At 43.7% G+C, this 17,190-nt stretch overlaps 1 protein-coding gene across 7 annotated transcripts in view; it reads right to left on the bottom strand.

Moving 5' to 3' along the window:
* Window positions 1-4,712: 4,712 nt before the first annotated feature.
* ece2b (endothelin converting enzyme 2b) overlaps window positions 4,713-17,190 on the bottom strand; it is an 80,786-nt gene continuing 68,308 nt past the window's right edge. For 6 of the 7 annotated variants that reach the window (XM_020503887.2, XM_020503888.2, XM_031790316.1 and 3 more), the window contains 10 exons: window positions 12,739-12,853; window positions 12,208-12,318; window positions 10,017-10,115; window positions 9,704-9,781; window positions 9,468-9,571; window positions 9,045-9,155; window positions 8,874-8,941; window positions 8,522-8,712; window positions 8,077-8,172; window positions 4,713-7,672 (listed from right to left, as the gene is read on the bottom strand). In XM_020503887.2, the coding sequence (XP_020359476.1) occupies window positions 7,496-7,672; window positions 8,077-8,172; window positions 8,522-8,712; window positions 8,874-8,941; window positions 9,045-9,155; window positions 9,468-9,571; window positions 9,704-9,781; window positions 10,017-10,115; window positions 12,208-12,318; window positions 12,739-12,853 (1,150 nt within the window). In that variant the 3' untranslated portion in view covers window positions 4,713-7,495. The remainder of the gene's footprint in view (window positions 7,673-8,076; window positions 8,173-8,521; window positions 8,713-8,873; window positions 8,942-9,044; window positions 9,156-9,467; window positions 9,572-9,703; window positions 9,782-10,016; window positions 10,116-12,207; window positions 12,319-12,738; window positions 12,854-17,190) is intronic. The other variant, XM_020503891.2, reaches the window with a different exon arrangement.

Here is a 17,190-nt window from a genome sequence, read left to right on the forward strand (position 1 = left end):
ACCAGTCTTTAAATAATAGGTAATAGAATTTATTCTCAGAGCACGCTACCACTCAAACACATGCATCAGTTTAAATACAGATCATGACGTCATTTCAATGCCTTAACCGAACCCCCCCCTGTAGACCGGGACAAAGTAAGGTGAAAAGTTCATTCTAACTTACTAACACACTCCCAGATAACCTTTGACCCCTCAACATTATCGATCACCACTGAACTGACAGTTTTAATTAACAGAAACCCTAGGAATGCACTCACAACCTTATCTAAAAACCCCAGAGCTACATTTCAGTTGGGTCAACCATAGGCTAACGACCTTATGTGTTTACACAGTCCCCAACCCATTAGTTTCTTCCTAGTTGGAATGGTGTTCATTAACTTTAATTACTCCTTGTCCTGTCACACAATTTCTTCTTATGAACTCATATTGTTAATCAGATATAATATAACAGAGTATAAGTTTACTTACAGTTCCATTTAAAATGATTTGTTCAGTCATATTAATCAGAATTTCCTAACAGCACCCCGTCGTGATCCGAAAAGAAAACAGGCAACAGCCGCCCAGACAACCTACCCAAAGACCTGGGTACAAAAATATAGTCGAGCCTCCGCGCAACCCCCCTGGAGTTGCGCCATGTAGGACCGGCCATTTTCGGAGTAGTGTGCAGGCCACCATCAACCAGACCATGGCAAGCCATTAGCCCGGTGATGGCGCCTGCACTGCTATCCCCCCCCTATTCCTAAATCTGTATTAAAATCCCCCCTATCACTAATTTCCTATTTGTGACACACAGGGGCGCCAGACAGTCCACCATCTCCATCCTGTCTGCCACCACCTGTGGCCCATACACCACCACTAATCTAAATTTACAATCCCTTATCGTGACATCCACCCCTATAACCCTCCCCTGCATCACCACAAAAGAACCCTCCTCTTTTACCTCCCTGTGCCCACACAAAATCCCTACCCCCGATGAGTGCACCCCCCCAATACCCCAAACCGACTCCCCCTTGTCCCACTCCCTCTTAAACCTACTAACATCCCCTCCATCCCTCAGGTGAACCTCCTGTAAAAAACAAAAATCAAACCCCACACCCTCCAAATAACTAAAAACCGCCCTCCTCTTAACATAATCCCTTAAACCCCTTACATTTAAACTAACAAAAGGAAAATTAGACCCCATGAAAGAATAAAATAAAAACAGAAAAAAACAAATACAGGAGACTCACCCGATGCTCCCCTGCTCCATATCTACCTGTGAAAACACCATCTGTACTCCTGACATCCCACCCTCTTCTTCCATCTCACCAACCCAGGATACAGGAATAGTGTTTGGCTCCGGGGTGCCCTGCACCCTGGGTCTACCCCCACACTCCTCCCCCTCCCCAGTGCTGCAGCTGGTTTGGGAAAAAATAGGGGAGTCCCCAAACAAAAAACTCCCCACCTCCTCCTGTACCCAGTCCTGAGTATTGTTAGGTGTGACCCCACCCAACAGAAGTTGAGGGCCTGGGGAAACCAGCAGCAACCCAGAGGTTTCTCCCACCCCCATCACTCTCTTGACCATCCCCTCCCTCTCACTGTCGGCCAATCGCACCCTCCTCTGCATTCTCTTCTTTGGAGAGATACCACCCTCCCCCCCGCCAGCTCCTCCACCATGCCCCTCATCTCTTCCATCAGGGCACTTTCCCCCCACTCCACTTGCTCTTCCACCGTCTCCACCACTCCTCCCTCGCTTTCTTCGCTCTCATGCTCCTTCACTCGCTTGCCTTCCTCCGCCGCTTTTCCTGGTTCTCCTACTCCCGTGCCTTCCGTTTCCTTCTCTCTTCCATCCGCCGCTTCTTGCTCCTCCTCCTTCCTTGCGACCCTCCCCTCTGGACCTGTACTCTGGTCATGAGGCATTCTTCCTTCCCCTCCTCTTCTTCCCCCATCCCCCGCTCCTGCTCCCCCCCCGCCTCTGACGGGCACCCCCGCCACAGGTGTGCTAACGAGCCACACCCGTGGCACGCTTTAGGCTCTTCACAATCCTTTGCCTCGTGCTCCCCAGATCCACAAAATCTGCATTTTCTTGCGCTGCACGAGGCGAAGATGTGGCCATAGGCCATACAGCGCCTGCAAAATGGAGGCTGACGTGCATAAAACAACGTCCCCCTGTCAGCCCCCAGGGAGAACATAGCAGGAGGATGGAGGTAGCCACCATGTCCCTTTGGGTGAGAAGGGCCTGGAAGCCTCTCCTCCCATTCCAAAACCCAAGGCAGTCTTTGAGGTGCCTTGCTGAGGAGACGTTATCCATGTATCTCCCCAGAAAGGCCCTCACCTCTTCGTCCTTAACGTATGGGTTGTAAATGTTTACAGTTACAACCCTAAAGTTGTTCCTCGCCAGGCTTGTTATTTCATAGTGGCTCATCGGCCTCTCACCTCCCATTGCTCTTGCCCTTCTCAGGATATCATCGTGTTTCTCCTCTGTATGTAGTGCCACGTCGTATGCTCCCTCCAACGAGTTGCCTTGGAAACAAAACACGTCCTTCACCGTCAGCTTTAGAATCCCCATCAATATAGTCCTTCCAAAAGTTTCCCGTCCTAAAGGCTCCAACTCCTTTTCCTTCCAAGCAAACCGAATCGTGTTGGCCAGCCCAATCCCAGTGACCGACCGTGTTGATGTATTTTGCACCATCTCCGCAAGGAGAATGGCGCACCCGGCTCACGTTCTCTTCTCTTCCAAAACAAGGAAAAAATAAAAACCAAGTGACTGAGCCTATCTGGTGACAACAAACACAGAGACAGGAACAATCACCCACGAAACACCTAAAGAATATGACTGCCTAAATATGGTTCCCAATCAGAGACAACGATAAACACCTGCCTCTGATTGAGAACCACTCTAGGCAACCATAGACTTTTCTAGACAACTATACTACACAACAAACCTACAAAAAAACCTAGAAAAAACACACCACATAAATAACCCATGTCACAACCTGGCCTGACCAAAATAATAAAGAAAACACAAAATATTAAGACCAGGGCGTGACATTGAGTTTCTTGAGAGATCCAATGAAAGTGGAAGGAGGACATAAAGAGGACAAGAAAGTGAAAAACGGAAACAGTATAACAGATATCAAAAATTCTATACAAACAACTTGATCGAGACCGTTGCGAATTTGTTGATATTGGAACGGCATTTCTAGCTTAAACGGTGTAGGAGGAGTGTCTCCTCATGATTTTGGCCCTGCAGCGTCTGCGAGTATCCTAGCCAACGGTTCCGTTTTGGAATATCAGAATTGACACAGAGAGCTGTTAGTGAAGAGCAGGTGAGGGGTTTCTTAAACATGTCTTGTCTAAGTGGTTGCAAAGTGGTGTTATTAGCTGATTTGTGTCAAAAAAATTGCTTGATTTCACTTACAAAGAGATGTCACAATGGGGCATGTGCTGTCATCCTGTTAGAAGGTAACATATTATTTTATTACAATGGTTAAATTGGATTTTCATTGTGTTCATTGGTGTTATTTGCCCCCTAGTGGAGCTTTCTGGTACTTAGAAAGACTACGCAAACAGGAAGTAGAGAATTTGTTCTGCACGCATAGAAGCAGCTACAAACAATGCTACGGTGCAGGTCTTTCAATGTAGTTATTTCTTGTCACGCTTCAGCCTTGGAAAATATATTTGTTTGTAAGTTCGATTCAAGTATTTAGCTAATGATGATAATATGTTTATTGATAGAGTTGCTTACATATCAATGTTGGTTGCATTTACTCACAAATTGCAATGCCTTAAATCGCTCTCCCTCGAGAACGGTAGACCCAATTTTAAAAGCGTTTCCGCCCTTGAGAAGCAGATAAGTAGAGGAAGATTTTATGCCAAACTATGTTTGTGTAACTGTTTGTTTAGTGGTCAAAACGATAGTTGTTTGGGAAAGTAATAAATTGCCTTGCTGCTGGCATGATTTACAGACACTTGAAAGTGAGGCGATGGGTTACGAAAACGGCTATAGATACAGATTGGTAGCCCTGATTTGAAATCCGCCCTTTTCTATGAAGAGCAGAGAAGCAGGGGAAGATTTTAGTTTGCGGAACTTTTTTCCTCAAAAATGCTCCGAAAGTGGTCAAAACGACCGTTGTTTGGGAAGGTTGAAAAACAAGTGGTAATGCAGTTACAAAAACAGCTGTACCGTAAGTTCCGTATGGAATATTTTGATTCTGCACACAACTATGAATAGCAGAGAAATAGACGAATATCCCATTCACTCTAACTTCTTGTCTAACTTGTTGTAGTATCGGTCAAAATAGACACTGCTTGCCAAAATGTTACAGAAACTGATGTTGGTGCTGTTACTTCAACTCCTGTAACTTTTGATGCGAATATCATTTTTGCCTCCAAACTCCAGATTTGAGAAGCAGAGAAGTAGACGAAGCTGGAACACTTGACATGTCTTGTCTAAGTGGTTGCAAAGTGGTTTTATTAGCTGATTTGTGTCAAAAATAGCTTGATTTCACTTACAAAGAATGTCACTTGGAAGTGATGATGTCACAATGGGGCACTTGAGTTTCTTGAGAGATCCAATGATAGTGGAAGGAGGACATTAAGAGGACATTAAGAGGACAAGAAAGTGAAAAACGGAAACAGTATAATTTTTTTTGCTGTGTGTAGACTGAGGGGGAAAAACAATTTAATACATTTTAGAATAAGGCTGTAATGTAACAAAATGTGGGTCTGAATACGTTCTGAATACACTCCTTTATTTCAGTTTCATTTTTTCAAGGTTTTTTTTCAGCAGAATGTGGTACTACAGATTGGTCAGTCTTTCCATACCACCTAGTTGGGATACACTTGCCACAGAAGATACTGCCAGCTGTGTCTCAACCATGGGCCATAAAAGCCACTAAAGTGAAGTTATTGAGTGAAGTTATTGAGTAAATCGTGTGAAAAGTGTATGACTGGATGGCTGAAGAAATAAGAGAATTGTGGAGTGACAAACGGGTACACAGCACATCAGACCAGAGAACACTTAATGGCATTACCTGGCTAATTAAAGGCTTTTACACATGTTCAAGTAAACATTTTTTAAATATAGATCTGTATTTCATTAAGTAAATATTCAAGGCTAACCCTGACCAACCCGCTACATGTAAGCACTTCCCCCTGACCTCTAACCCCTGCCCGTGTGAACCTCGTCATGGAGCTTTGAGGAAACAACGCTCAGATAGAAATGTTGTGTACAATAGACAACTCTCTGTGTTAGATATTTGATTTCACAAAATGTACGAGAATGACCGTTATAATGAACGGAAGGATGCATCATTAGCGTCCTTTATTGTTGTGAAATTGAATGGTAGATTTTTCTGAGACACTCTTACTAGGGCAGTTCCCCTAATACGAATGCTTCTGATTGCAGACAATATCAACTGATTCCAATTGGTTCACCTCATTGTCTTACATTAGATAGCACAACTCCATCTGCATTGAAGGACTAGTGTTGCATTGTAGTGTCTTGTAGTGAAACAACCTTGCAAAGTGACGACAGGAGCAACTAGAGATAAAACAGTTACATACATGAACAAGAGTCGAACAGTAACCCGATTAACAAAGGTATCCTGTACCCACCCTGACTTACGAACAGACAGTCTGTAACACTCTGGAGTAGAGGATGTACAAACAAGGAGTTCTTTAGAAACATATCCCTTCCTTTAACATATCCATTCATTTCAAATTAGTGTTTTTTTGGAATGTGAGGTGAAATCACTGCAGCTGACTTGACATTGTTGATAGTTCAATTTAAGTGGGGATGAAGTATCAAAGAATTCTGCACACGTGCACACCTGTGCACAGATGCACCCACACACAGAGACACATACAAGCTCACGCACACACACACCAACACAACCACGTGCATACACACATACACCTTTCGCAATGAAGCTGACAGCTTAAACACAGTAAACATCAAGCTTTGAAGGCTGTTCATACACACACACACACTGAACATCACTCCCAGAGAAACAAAGAATCAACAAGACACTAGGAACAAAACAAACAAAAAAACATATTTGGCAAAAAGCTATTTTAAAAATGAGAATCTCATTTCAACTTTGTCAACTTCAGAATATGCCAATAACAACAACAGCAACAACTAAAACACAGATAAGCAAGTGGTGAGTGTCCTTACTACTGGTGTCACAGCCAGTCCAGCACTGTCTGTAGGTCCCAGAAGGACTTTTGCCCATCTTGTGGTTGGATGCTTTAGGGTGATGTTTCCCCTAAGTACAGATCTACGATCAGCTTTCCCTCCCCCAATCTTAACCTTAACCATTAGTGGGGAAACTAAACCAAGATCAGTGTCTAGGGGCAACGTCACCCTTCTCATGGTTGGATCAACATTGTTAAGTGGCTTTCCTATTATGTACCCTTTCCTATGTATTCAATCTACTCGCCACCGATCTTTAAGAAATGGGATAGTTATAAGTGATATTGTGGCAATGCCTATCAGTAGGCTTCAATATTGCTTTCACATGTTCAGTGATTTTGCGCAGTAGAACATTGTACATCGGAGAGGAGGCAATTTTTGTTGTATTAAGATCCCCCACACCTGCTATGAGGTTACATTGAAGCACCTTCTGTGAATTCATTGTGATGTCACAGAGGGTGCTGAGTGGTATCTTTGAGGACCCACATACGCCAATGCACTTCCTGTGAAGCAACAGAGAAAGAGAGCTGAGTCTTAATGGATCCATCTCAAATGACACCCTATACAAATGACACCTCATAGGGCAGTACTATTTAACGGAGCCACATTGTACTATATGTATACTATATAGGACATGCAGACCAGAAGCAGTGGTGCTCTCTTGTGGATGTGCCAAGGCAAGTAAGTAAAATAGAGAATAGGGATGGCATTTGAGATGAAGCCATATACAATGTTCAATCATTGTGAAGTTTATGTACTTCCTGTGAGGTCAGAGGCAGATGAACCCATTCTGTGATGTCACAGCCAAGTTTCTGCGCTTCCTGCAAGGTCACAAAGGCAGCTGAACCCATCGTGTGATGTCATAGTGCCTTATGTGAGAGCCCTAAGTCAATAGAGGGCTCTGGTTTAAATTGTAAACAGGGCATACAGCAAGGACAGTGACGACACAGAAGCATAGAGAAAGGTGAGGGGATAGACAGCCCCTAGTGGCTCCTCCTCCCCGGCCCCCTACCAAGTCTAGAAAACAATAAATAAAATGTGCCTTTGTGCCCCACCGGTGAGTGGGGGGCGGGGGTGGAGAAAGAGGAAAAATACCATAACACTGGAAATACACACACAATCAGCTGATGACAACATTTCTCTCCCTCACCTGGAGTTGGTCCTGCTCTACCCACAAACCACTAGTGATCCAGTATCATGTACAAACAAAAGAGAATTAGAAGAAAAAAATCTGATGATTAGTTAGAGGTTCTTCTCCTCCTCTTGTTTCTCCATTTAGCTTCCACAGACAGCACCCCCCACTGGTTCTCACAGGCCCTACCACACCACACAGCGGTGACCTGAGTTCATAGGGGAGCCAGTGGGGCACTGGAAGTGCTCAGCAAAGTCTGGCGAGTTGGAGAGGGTGCCGATGACGCGGTATTTTGGGGGGCTGTGGGGGTCCGTCATGAGTCCTTCGTGGGCACTCTCAGGGGTTCGCACGGAACACCACACCTGAGAGAAGAATAGTCTCAGTAAGTAAAACAGGCAGTAGCAAAATTATTCTCCTATCGGGCTGCCCAACTGTTGCATATTATACTCACTCTATTCCCAAAATTGTGTTTTATTCATTTGTACTCATGTTTGTCCGTCCACTTCTCCACTCCAACAGTAGATGTAATATTCCAATCTTACTATCACCCTCAAATGCATGTGAATTCACTCTCATTTCACCTTACATCATGATATAGGGCCAGGAGTTAATCCTGAGAGCGTGAACTGACTAAGAAAAACTCTGGCCCCAAGTTTTAAAGCTTCTAACATGGTCAGGCAAACCTCAAACCTAAAATATGAGTATTTGATACATGAACTCTATCAGGATGTGTGTAATGCATTTTGTGGACACTCCCATCACCCACCTGTGCAAATCCCACAAAGAATAGTTGGTCATTGGTCAGGTTGACCGCTGGCAGCCTCTTCTCCTCACCGTTCTCCTGCACCCATGCCTGGTACGCCTGAACACAACAGAAAAATCCATTACTATAGAAACATTAACCACCACTCTGCTACCCCTGAGGTGAAGTATAGTATAATAAGAATCATGCTGCCCTAGATCCCACCACTGCCACCATGGGAAGTAACACTGTAATAACTGTAGTAAAAGTAGCAACTATGTAATTGCTTTATAATTACATAGCAATGGATTTGGCAGTAATGGGGTTGAGCAATAACCTCTCAACTCCATTACTGTTACAAAATAACAACTATACTACGGCTAATAATTACTACAGTGATTACTAAATTACTACAGAGACAGTAGGGGAACTAAATGTAATGTGTTATCAAGAAGGGAGACCCACTCACATTATAAGCTGCCTTTAGGCCTCCGTTGTCAGCAATGTTCTCTCCCAGCGTCTGCTTGCCATTTATATGCTCCCCATTGATGGTAAACCCATTGTACTGCTCCACCATGCATTCTGTGCGGTTTTTAAATGATTCCACAGAGGAATTTTGCCACCAGGGCCGAAGGTTCCCTTCTTTGTCGTATTCCCTGCCTGATTAAGGAAAATCATCTTTAAAAAATAAGAACTATCTTTACAAACACGCACACTTAGTAATCATGTCTGTGCATGCATGCCGGTGTGTGTTTGTCAATGGGTGTTTTGTGAGGATGCATCCATGAGTTCTGTGGAATCTGTTAAATGCGGACACTAACCCTGGTCATCAAAGGCATGAGTGAGCTCGTGTCCCATCACTACTCCGATCCCCCCGAAGTTCAGTGCTCTGCAGAGAATTTACATGGGGTCAGAACAGCAAGCACACTCACACTCACACTCACACTCACACTCACACTCACACTCACACTCACACTCACACTCACACTCACTTGGGGTGATCCTGGGCATAAAAGGGTGCCTGGAGGATTCCAGCTGGAAAGACAATGCCATTCTTGGTGGGCATGTAATAGGCATTGACTGTGGGAGGGGTCATACTCCATCTGGAAGGAAGGTGGCAGAGCCGTGTTTAAAAAAAGAAAACCTGTGAAAGTTGTTGAGCGAGGGAGTGCTAATTGTCATTTCTGGAATGGGATGAATGGAATGGTATGTGTTTGATAATGTTCCATTCATTCCGTTCAAGCCAATACAATGAGCCCATCCTCCATGACACCAGACACCACTGGAGCAAACAGCATCTCAATTAATGTAGTGTTTGAACAGTCAAATTTGTGCACTTAGGGAATAGAGTACAAATTCCAATCGAATGATGATGGTGATGTTGATAATGATGGGTGTAGCTGATGAAGACTCACTGGTCTCTGTTGGGCGGCTTGCGGAGCTGATCGGCCATCACCCTGGCGGAGAAGTTGTAGAAGTTGAGTGCGTTCTGGAAGAAGTTGTCTTCTGAGACATCATACTGTGGAGAGAGAGACAGGGGCAATAGTGAATTACTCACTGATCAGAAACATAAAAAATGCCTTGTTTAAAGAAATCACAGGGTTCAATGTGTGGTTCAATCATGACAACTCAACAAAAGGCACTAACTCACCCCATCATAAACATCATCCAGTTCTTTGGGGTCCAGGATGAAGTCAGGAAATCCAATCATGTCATAGATGGCGTCCGCCTGAAAACCAAGAGTGAAACAAGGATAAGACAGGTCAAGAAACTTCCTGGTTCCATTATTTGGAGGTCTGGACAAAGAGGACTAACTACTGTATTGTAACCTGTAAACCCATATTACTCCCTCTCCCCTCTGTCTCTTACACATGCGCAGGGACGCAAACACACGCACAAACACACACAGATATACCCTCTGGCACCCATACATAGCCTGTCCAGTAGGTGACAACATATCTGACCTTGTCCTTGGCTGCCTGACGCGTTTGTTTGTCCATCCACTTGAGGTGATCAAGAGCATATTTGAAGGCAGTACGGATCTCATTGATCATACCCTCTGCCTGATAGTGGGGTGAGAGACAGAAATTAAATGTAAGATAGAAGAAAGAGGGAAAGATGTAGATCCTTCTTTTGCAATTACACTCAGTTATGGACTAAATACCCGAGGCAATCTGAACCGGCCCATTTCTCCTGAATTATGATAAAAAAACAAGAAAACTTGTGTGACCTTCTATTTCCAACCTGTATAAACTGCTAGTCCTCCCTCTGTGCCTCCTCTCTCTCCCCCCTTCCACATCTCTCTCTTCTATTTGCCCCTCTCTTCTCTACCCAACAACAATCTACCTGTCACGCGCCAGGCTCCCCAGCATTACGCACTACTGACACCATCAGTACGCACACCTGCTTTTCGCTGTCACGCGCATCAGTGTATTATTGAACTCAATCACCTGTTTATTACCTCCCCTATATTTGTCAGTTCCCCATCTCTGCTCCCCGCTGCTGCATTGATTGTCGAATATCGTTGTTTTGCCAGTGTGCTAACGCTGTGCCTGTCTTGTTTCATGTCTGTTCCTTATAAAAATTTTGACTCCCCGTACCTGTTTCTCATCTCCGACGTTGGTCCTTACTCTACCATTTAATGTTACATTTTTTTGTCTCCTTTACCCAGTCTCTACTTTCTCTATATTTGTCTCTCCCATCTGCAGGACAGGGAACTATCACTAAATGAGTATTTCATTAATTTCAATCATTTATAATAATTGAAAATAAATATAACATTATAAGCTTTACAATTCATAAGCATTTATATCATTATATAGATAATTTATACAGTGCATTCGGAAAGCATTCAGAACCCTTGACTTTCTCCACATTTTGTTACATTAAAACGGAAAGATGAAATTTCCACAAGTGTTCCGAACCTTTACTCAGTACTTTGCTGAAGCACCTTTGGCAGCGATTACAGCCTTGAGTATGACGTTACAAGCTTGGCACACCTGTTTTTGGGAGTTTCTCCCATTCTTCTCTGTAGATCCTCTCAAGCTCTGTCAAGTTGGATGGGGAGTGTAGCTGCACTTGTCCCGAAGCAACTCCTGCATTGTCTTGGCTTAGGGTCGTTGTCCTGTTGGAAGGTGAACCTTCACACCAGTCTGAGGTCCTGAGTGCTCTGGAGCAGGTTTTCATCAAGGATTTCGCTGTACTTTGCGCAGTTAATATTTCCCTCGATCCTGACTAGACTCCCTGTCCCTGCAACTGAAAAACATCCCCACAGCATGATGCTGCCACCACCATGCTTCACCGTAGGGATGGTGCCAGGTTTCCTCCAGACGTGACGCTTGGCATTCAGGACAAAGAGTTCAATCTTGGTTTCATCAGGTCAGAGAATCTCGTTTCTCATGGTTTGAGAGTTGTTTAGGTGCCTTTTGGCAGCAAACTGTAAGCAAGCCTTTTAGGTGCCTTTTATTGAGGAGTGACTTGAAACTTGGTGGTTCCAAACTTCTTCAATTTAAGAATGATGGAAGCCACTGTGTTCTTGGGGATGCTGCAGACATTTTTTGGTACCCTTCCCCAGATCTGTGCCTTGACACAATCCTTTTTCGGAGCTCTACAGACAATTTCTTTGACATTTTTTTGCTCTGATATGCACTGTCAACTGTGGGACCTATGTGCATATCCAAATCATGTCAAATAAATTGCATTTACCACAGGTGGACTTCAATCAAGTTGTATAAACATCTCAAGGATGATTAATGGAAACAGTATGCACCTGAGCTCAATTTCAAGTCTCATAGCAAAGGGTCGGGAATACTTATTTAAATAAGGTACCTGTTTTTTTTTGCAAACATTTCTAAAAACCTGTTTTCTCTTTGTAATTATGGGGTATTGTGTGTAGATTGATGAGGGATTTTTTTTATTTAATCAATTTTTGAATAAGGCTGTAACGTAACAAAAAAATGGGGAAAAAGTCAAGGGGTTTGAATACTTCCCAAATGCATTGTAGGCATTCATAAACATTTATAAGCATTTAAAATATCTTATTAATGAAAATTACAATAATATCTTAGCAAATAGGATCCTCTTATCATGACCTTTCATTAGGCCTACACATGGTAACCACTAGGGTAAATGCAGTTGTGCGTCAATCATACTCACAATCTCTTTGCTGTGTTTATCAAACGTTGCTTTGACAAAGAGTGCACCCAGGGCAAAGCCGAGCGTGTCATCTGTGTTCCCAATGCAGGTCTGCCATCGAGGTGTGCAGGACTGAGCGAACACACACACACAACCGAGAAGTCTCACCAGCTGTTTATATTTTTGGTTGTGAAAAGTGTGTGTACTGTAAGTGTGCTGAGGTAGCACACATGGCTTGTTATGAGCCCTCACAGTCTCACATAAAAAATCACCTGACTCAGATTAAGCCTAGTCCAGGACTAAAAAGCATGCGCAACAGAGAATCTCCATTGAAATATATATATTTTCTAGCCTTAATCTGTGTCTGGGAAACCAGCCCTAACCAGGTATTTCCTGAAATCCTGGCTAATGAATGACATAAGTAAGAATATGCCTTTGTCCCAAACGACACCCTATTCCCCAGTGCACTAATTTTAACCATAGGGCCCTAGTCAAAAGTAGTGCACTACACAGGGAATAGGTTGCCGTTTAGAGCCCAGCCTAAAAACACACCTTCTTGGTTCCATACAGGCTCTCTAGCAGCTTGTCCTGGGCGTTCTCAAAGCGCTGGTCCAGACTGGACGCACCCTTCTGCACCAGGTTCCAGATCATGTAGTTGTTGAGCAGGCTGAGAGACGGCGAGAGACGGGGAGGAAGAGGAAATGAGGATGACAAGGATGACGAGGACAAGCAAAGAAACAACAACGACAGTCAATGGTTGGGGTTTCCTCATGGGTAGAACTGGATGCAGGGATGTCATTATGATGTTTTTCATGAGATTATGGTCAGGTCAGATATTGATTGTATAAGGAATTTTGGTAACACTTTATGAAGACCATATGCAAAATGCATTATACAGCAATATACAGTTGAAGTCAGAAGTTTACATACACTTAGGTTGGAGTCATTAAAACTTGTTTTTCGTCCACTCCACACATTTCTTGTTAACAAACTACAGTTTTGGCAAGTTGGTTAGGACATCTACTTTGTGCATGACAAAATAAATTTTTCCAACAATTGTTCACAGACAGATTATTTCAGTGTATCACAATTTCAGTGGGTCAGATATTTACATACACTACGTTGACTGTGCCTTTAAACAGCTTGGACAATTCCAGACAATTATGTCATGGATTTAGAAGCTTCTGATAGGCTAACTGGTATGATTTGAGTCAATTGGAGGTGTACCTGTGGATGTATTTCAAGGCCGACCTTCAAACACAGTGCCTTGACATCATGGAAAAATCTAAAGAAATCAGCCATGACCTTAGAAAAAAATAGTAGTCCTCCACAAGTCTGGTTCATCCTTGGGAGCAATTTACAAACGCCTGAAGGTACCACGTTCATCTGTACAAACAATAGTACGCAAGAATAAACACCATGGGACCGCGCAGCCATCATACCACTCAGGAAGGAGACGCATTCTGTCTCAAAGAGATGAACGTACTTTGGTGTGAAAAGTGCAAATCAATCCAAGAACAACAGGAAAGGACCTTGTGAAGTTGCTGGAGGAAACAGGTACAAAAGTATCGATATCCACAGTAAAACAAGTCCTATATCGACATACTATTTATTTTATTTAACTAGGCAAGTCAGTTAACAAATTCTTATTTTCAATGACTGCCTGTTCAGGGGCAGAATGACAGATTTGTACCTTGTCAGCTCGGGGGTTTGAACTTGCAACCTTCCGGTTATTAGTCCAACACTCTAACCACTAGGCTACCCTGCTGCTACCCAAAACATTGGACCCAAGTTAAACAATTTAAAGGCAATGCTACCAAATACTAATTGAGTGGATGTAAACCTCTGACCCACTGGGAATGTGATGAAATAAATCATTCTCTACTATTCTCTACTAGTATATATTCCCCCCCAAGCAGGCCCGGAATGAACTTTATTTGACTCTATGCAAACTGGAAACCACATATCCTGAGGCTGCATTCATTGTAGCTGGGGATTTTAACAAGGCTAATCTGAAAACAAGACTCCCTCACCCACCCTCCTTTCGGAAAAGCTGACCACGACTCCATTTTGTTGCTCCCAGCCTACAGACAGAAAATAAAACAAGAAACTCCGGCGCTCAGGTCTGATTCCACCCTTCAAGACTGCTTCGATCACGTGGATTGGGATATGTTCCGCATTGCGTCCAAAAACAACATTGACGAATACGCTGATTTGGTGAGCGAGTTCATTAGAACGTGCATTGACGATGTTGTACCCATAGCAACAATTAAAACATTCCCAAACCAGAAACCGTGGATTGATGGCAGCATTCGCGTGAAACTGAAAGCGCAAACCACTGCTTTTAACCAGGGCAAGGTGACCGGAAACATGACCGAATACAAACAGTGTAGCTATTCCCTCCGTAAGGCAAACAAGCTAAGCGTCAGTATAGAGACAAAGTAGAGTCGCAATTCACCAGCTCAGACACAAGAGGTATGTGGCAGGGTCTACAGTAAATCACGGATTACAAAAAGAAAACCAGCCATGTCGCGGACCAGGATGTCTTGCTCCCAAACAGACTAAATAACTTTTTGCCCGCTTTGAGGACAATACAGTGCCACTGACACGGCCCGCTACCAAAACCTGCGGACTCTGCTTCACTGCAGCTGAAGTGAGTAAAACATTTAAACGTGTTAACCCTCGCAAGGCTGCAGGACCAGACGGCATCCCCAGCAACGTCCTCAGAGCATGCGCAGACCAGCTGGCTGGTGTGTTTACGGACATATTCAATCAATCAATCAATCCTTATCCCAGTCTGCTGTTCCCACATGCTTCAAGAGGGCCACCATTGTCCCTGTTCCCAAGAAAACTAAGGTAACGGAGCTAAACGACTACCGCCCAGTGGCATTCACTTCCGTCATCATCAAGTGCTTTGAGAGACTAGTCAAGGACCATATCACCTTCACCCAACCTGACACCCTACACCCACTCCAATTAGCTTACCTCCCAAATAGGTCCACAGACGAAGCAATCGCAAACACTGCACACTGCCCTAACCCATCTGGACAAGAGGAATACCTATGTGAGAATTCTGTTTATCGACTACAGCTCAGCATTTAACACCATAGTACCCTCCAAACTCATCACCAAGCTCGAGACGCTGGGTCTTGACCCCGCCCTGTGCAACTTGGTACTGTACTTCCTGACGGGCCGCCCCCAGGTGGTGAGGGAAGGTAACAACATCACCACCCTGCTGATCCTCAACACTGGGGCCCCACAAGGGTGCGTTCTGAGCCCTCTCCTGTACTCCCTGTTCACCCACGACGGTGTGGCCATGCACGCCTCCAACTCAATCATCAAGTTTACCACTACAGTGGTAAGCTTGAGACGGCCTACAACAAAACAAAGGAGATGATTGTGGACTTCAGGAAACAGCAGAGGGAGCACCCCCCTATCCACATTGACGGGACAGTAGTGGAGAGTAGTAAAGGTTTAAGTTCCTCGGCGTACACATCACAGACAAACTGAATTGGTCCACCCACACAGACAACGTTGTGAAGAAGGCGCAGCAGCGCCTCTTCAACCTCAGGAGGCTGAAGAAATTCGGCTTGTCACCAAAAGCACACAAACTTTTACAGATGCACAATCGAGAGCATCCTGTCGGGCTGTATCACCGCCTGGTACGGCAACTGCTCCGCCCACAACCGTAAGGCTCTCCAGAGGGTAGTGAGGTCTGCACAACGCATCACCGGGGGCAAACTACCTACCCTCTAGGACACCTACACCACCCGATGTCACAGGAAGGCCATAAAGATCATCAAGGACAACAACCACCCGAGCCACTGCCTGTTCACCCTGCTTTAATCCAGAAGGCGAGGTCAGTACAGGTGCATCAAAGCAGGGACCGAGAGACTGAAAAACAGCTTCTATCTCAAGGCCATCAGACTGTTAAACAACCACCATTAACATTGAGTGGCTGCTGCCAACACACTGACTCCACTCCAGTCACTTTAATAATGGATATTGATGGAAATTGATGTAAAACTATATCACTAGCCACTTTAAACAATGCTACTTAATATAATGTTTACATACCCTCATTACTCATCTCATATGTATATACTGTACTCCATATTGCCTATGCCATGCTGTACCATCACTCATTCATATATCTTTATGTACATGTTATTTATCCCCTTACACTTGTGTGTATAAGGTAGTAGTTTTGGAATTGTTAGGTTAGATTACTCGTTGATTATTACTGCATTGTCGGAACTAGAAGCACAAGCATTTCGCTACGCTCGCATTAACATCTGCTAACCATGTGTATGTGACAAATACATTTGATTTGATTTTATTCTGACATTGCACATTTGTAAAATAAAGTGGTGATCCTAACTGACCTAAGTCAGAGGATTTTTACTAGGATTAAATGTCAGGAATTCTGAAAAACTGCATTTAAATGTACTTGGTTGAGGTGTATGTAAACTTCCAGCTTCAACTATACATGTACTCATAATGCAATATGATAGAGTACTAAAGCAGTATTTAGTTATACAGTTCAGAACAGTACACATTAAGATTCATATTTCTATATACCAATAGTCTAATCATAACCACTTGCAATGTACAGCAGCATAGTGCTTCATAATTGCTAGTCATTTTTTCCTCAAGGATCATACAGCAATATAATGATAATGTTTATGTCAACGAGCAGCACATTATTAGGATATCATAATATCCACTTATTTTTTTACCCATTTTTCTCCCCAATTTCGTAGTATCCAATTGGTAGTTACAGTCCTGTCCCATCACCTACACAAGGGAAGCAAACTGAAGTTGCTGTATGATTGATGACGATCTCCATATCGCAAATGTACTGTCCCTTATTAGACTTCCGCAAATGATTTTAAAATATGCCGACGGCCTCAGGCCGTGCCCCAGGGCCAGATCTTTCGGGAAGTCATCAAATAAAGTCTCTCGAACATTTGGTTTCCGTTTTATACAATTTTAAAATTTGTC

The sequence above is a fragment of the Oncorhynchus kisutch genome, linkage group LG15 (genome assembly GCF_002021735.2).
Source record: "Oncorhynchus kisutch isolate 150728-3 linkage group LG15, Okis_V2, whole genome shotgun sequence".
NCBI lineage: Eukaryota > Metazoa > Chordata > Actinopteri > Salmoniformes > Salmonidae > Oncorhynchus > Oncorhynchus kisutch.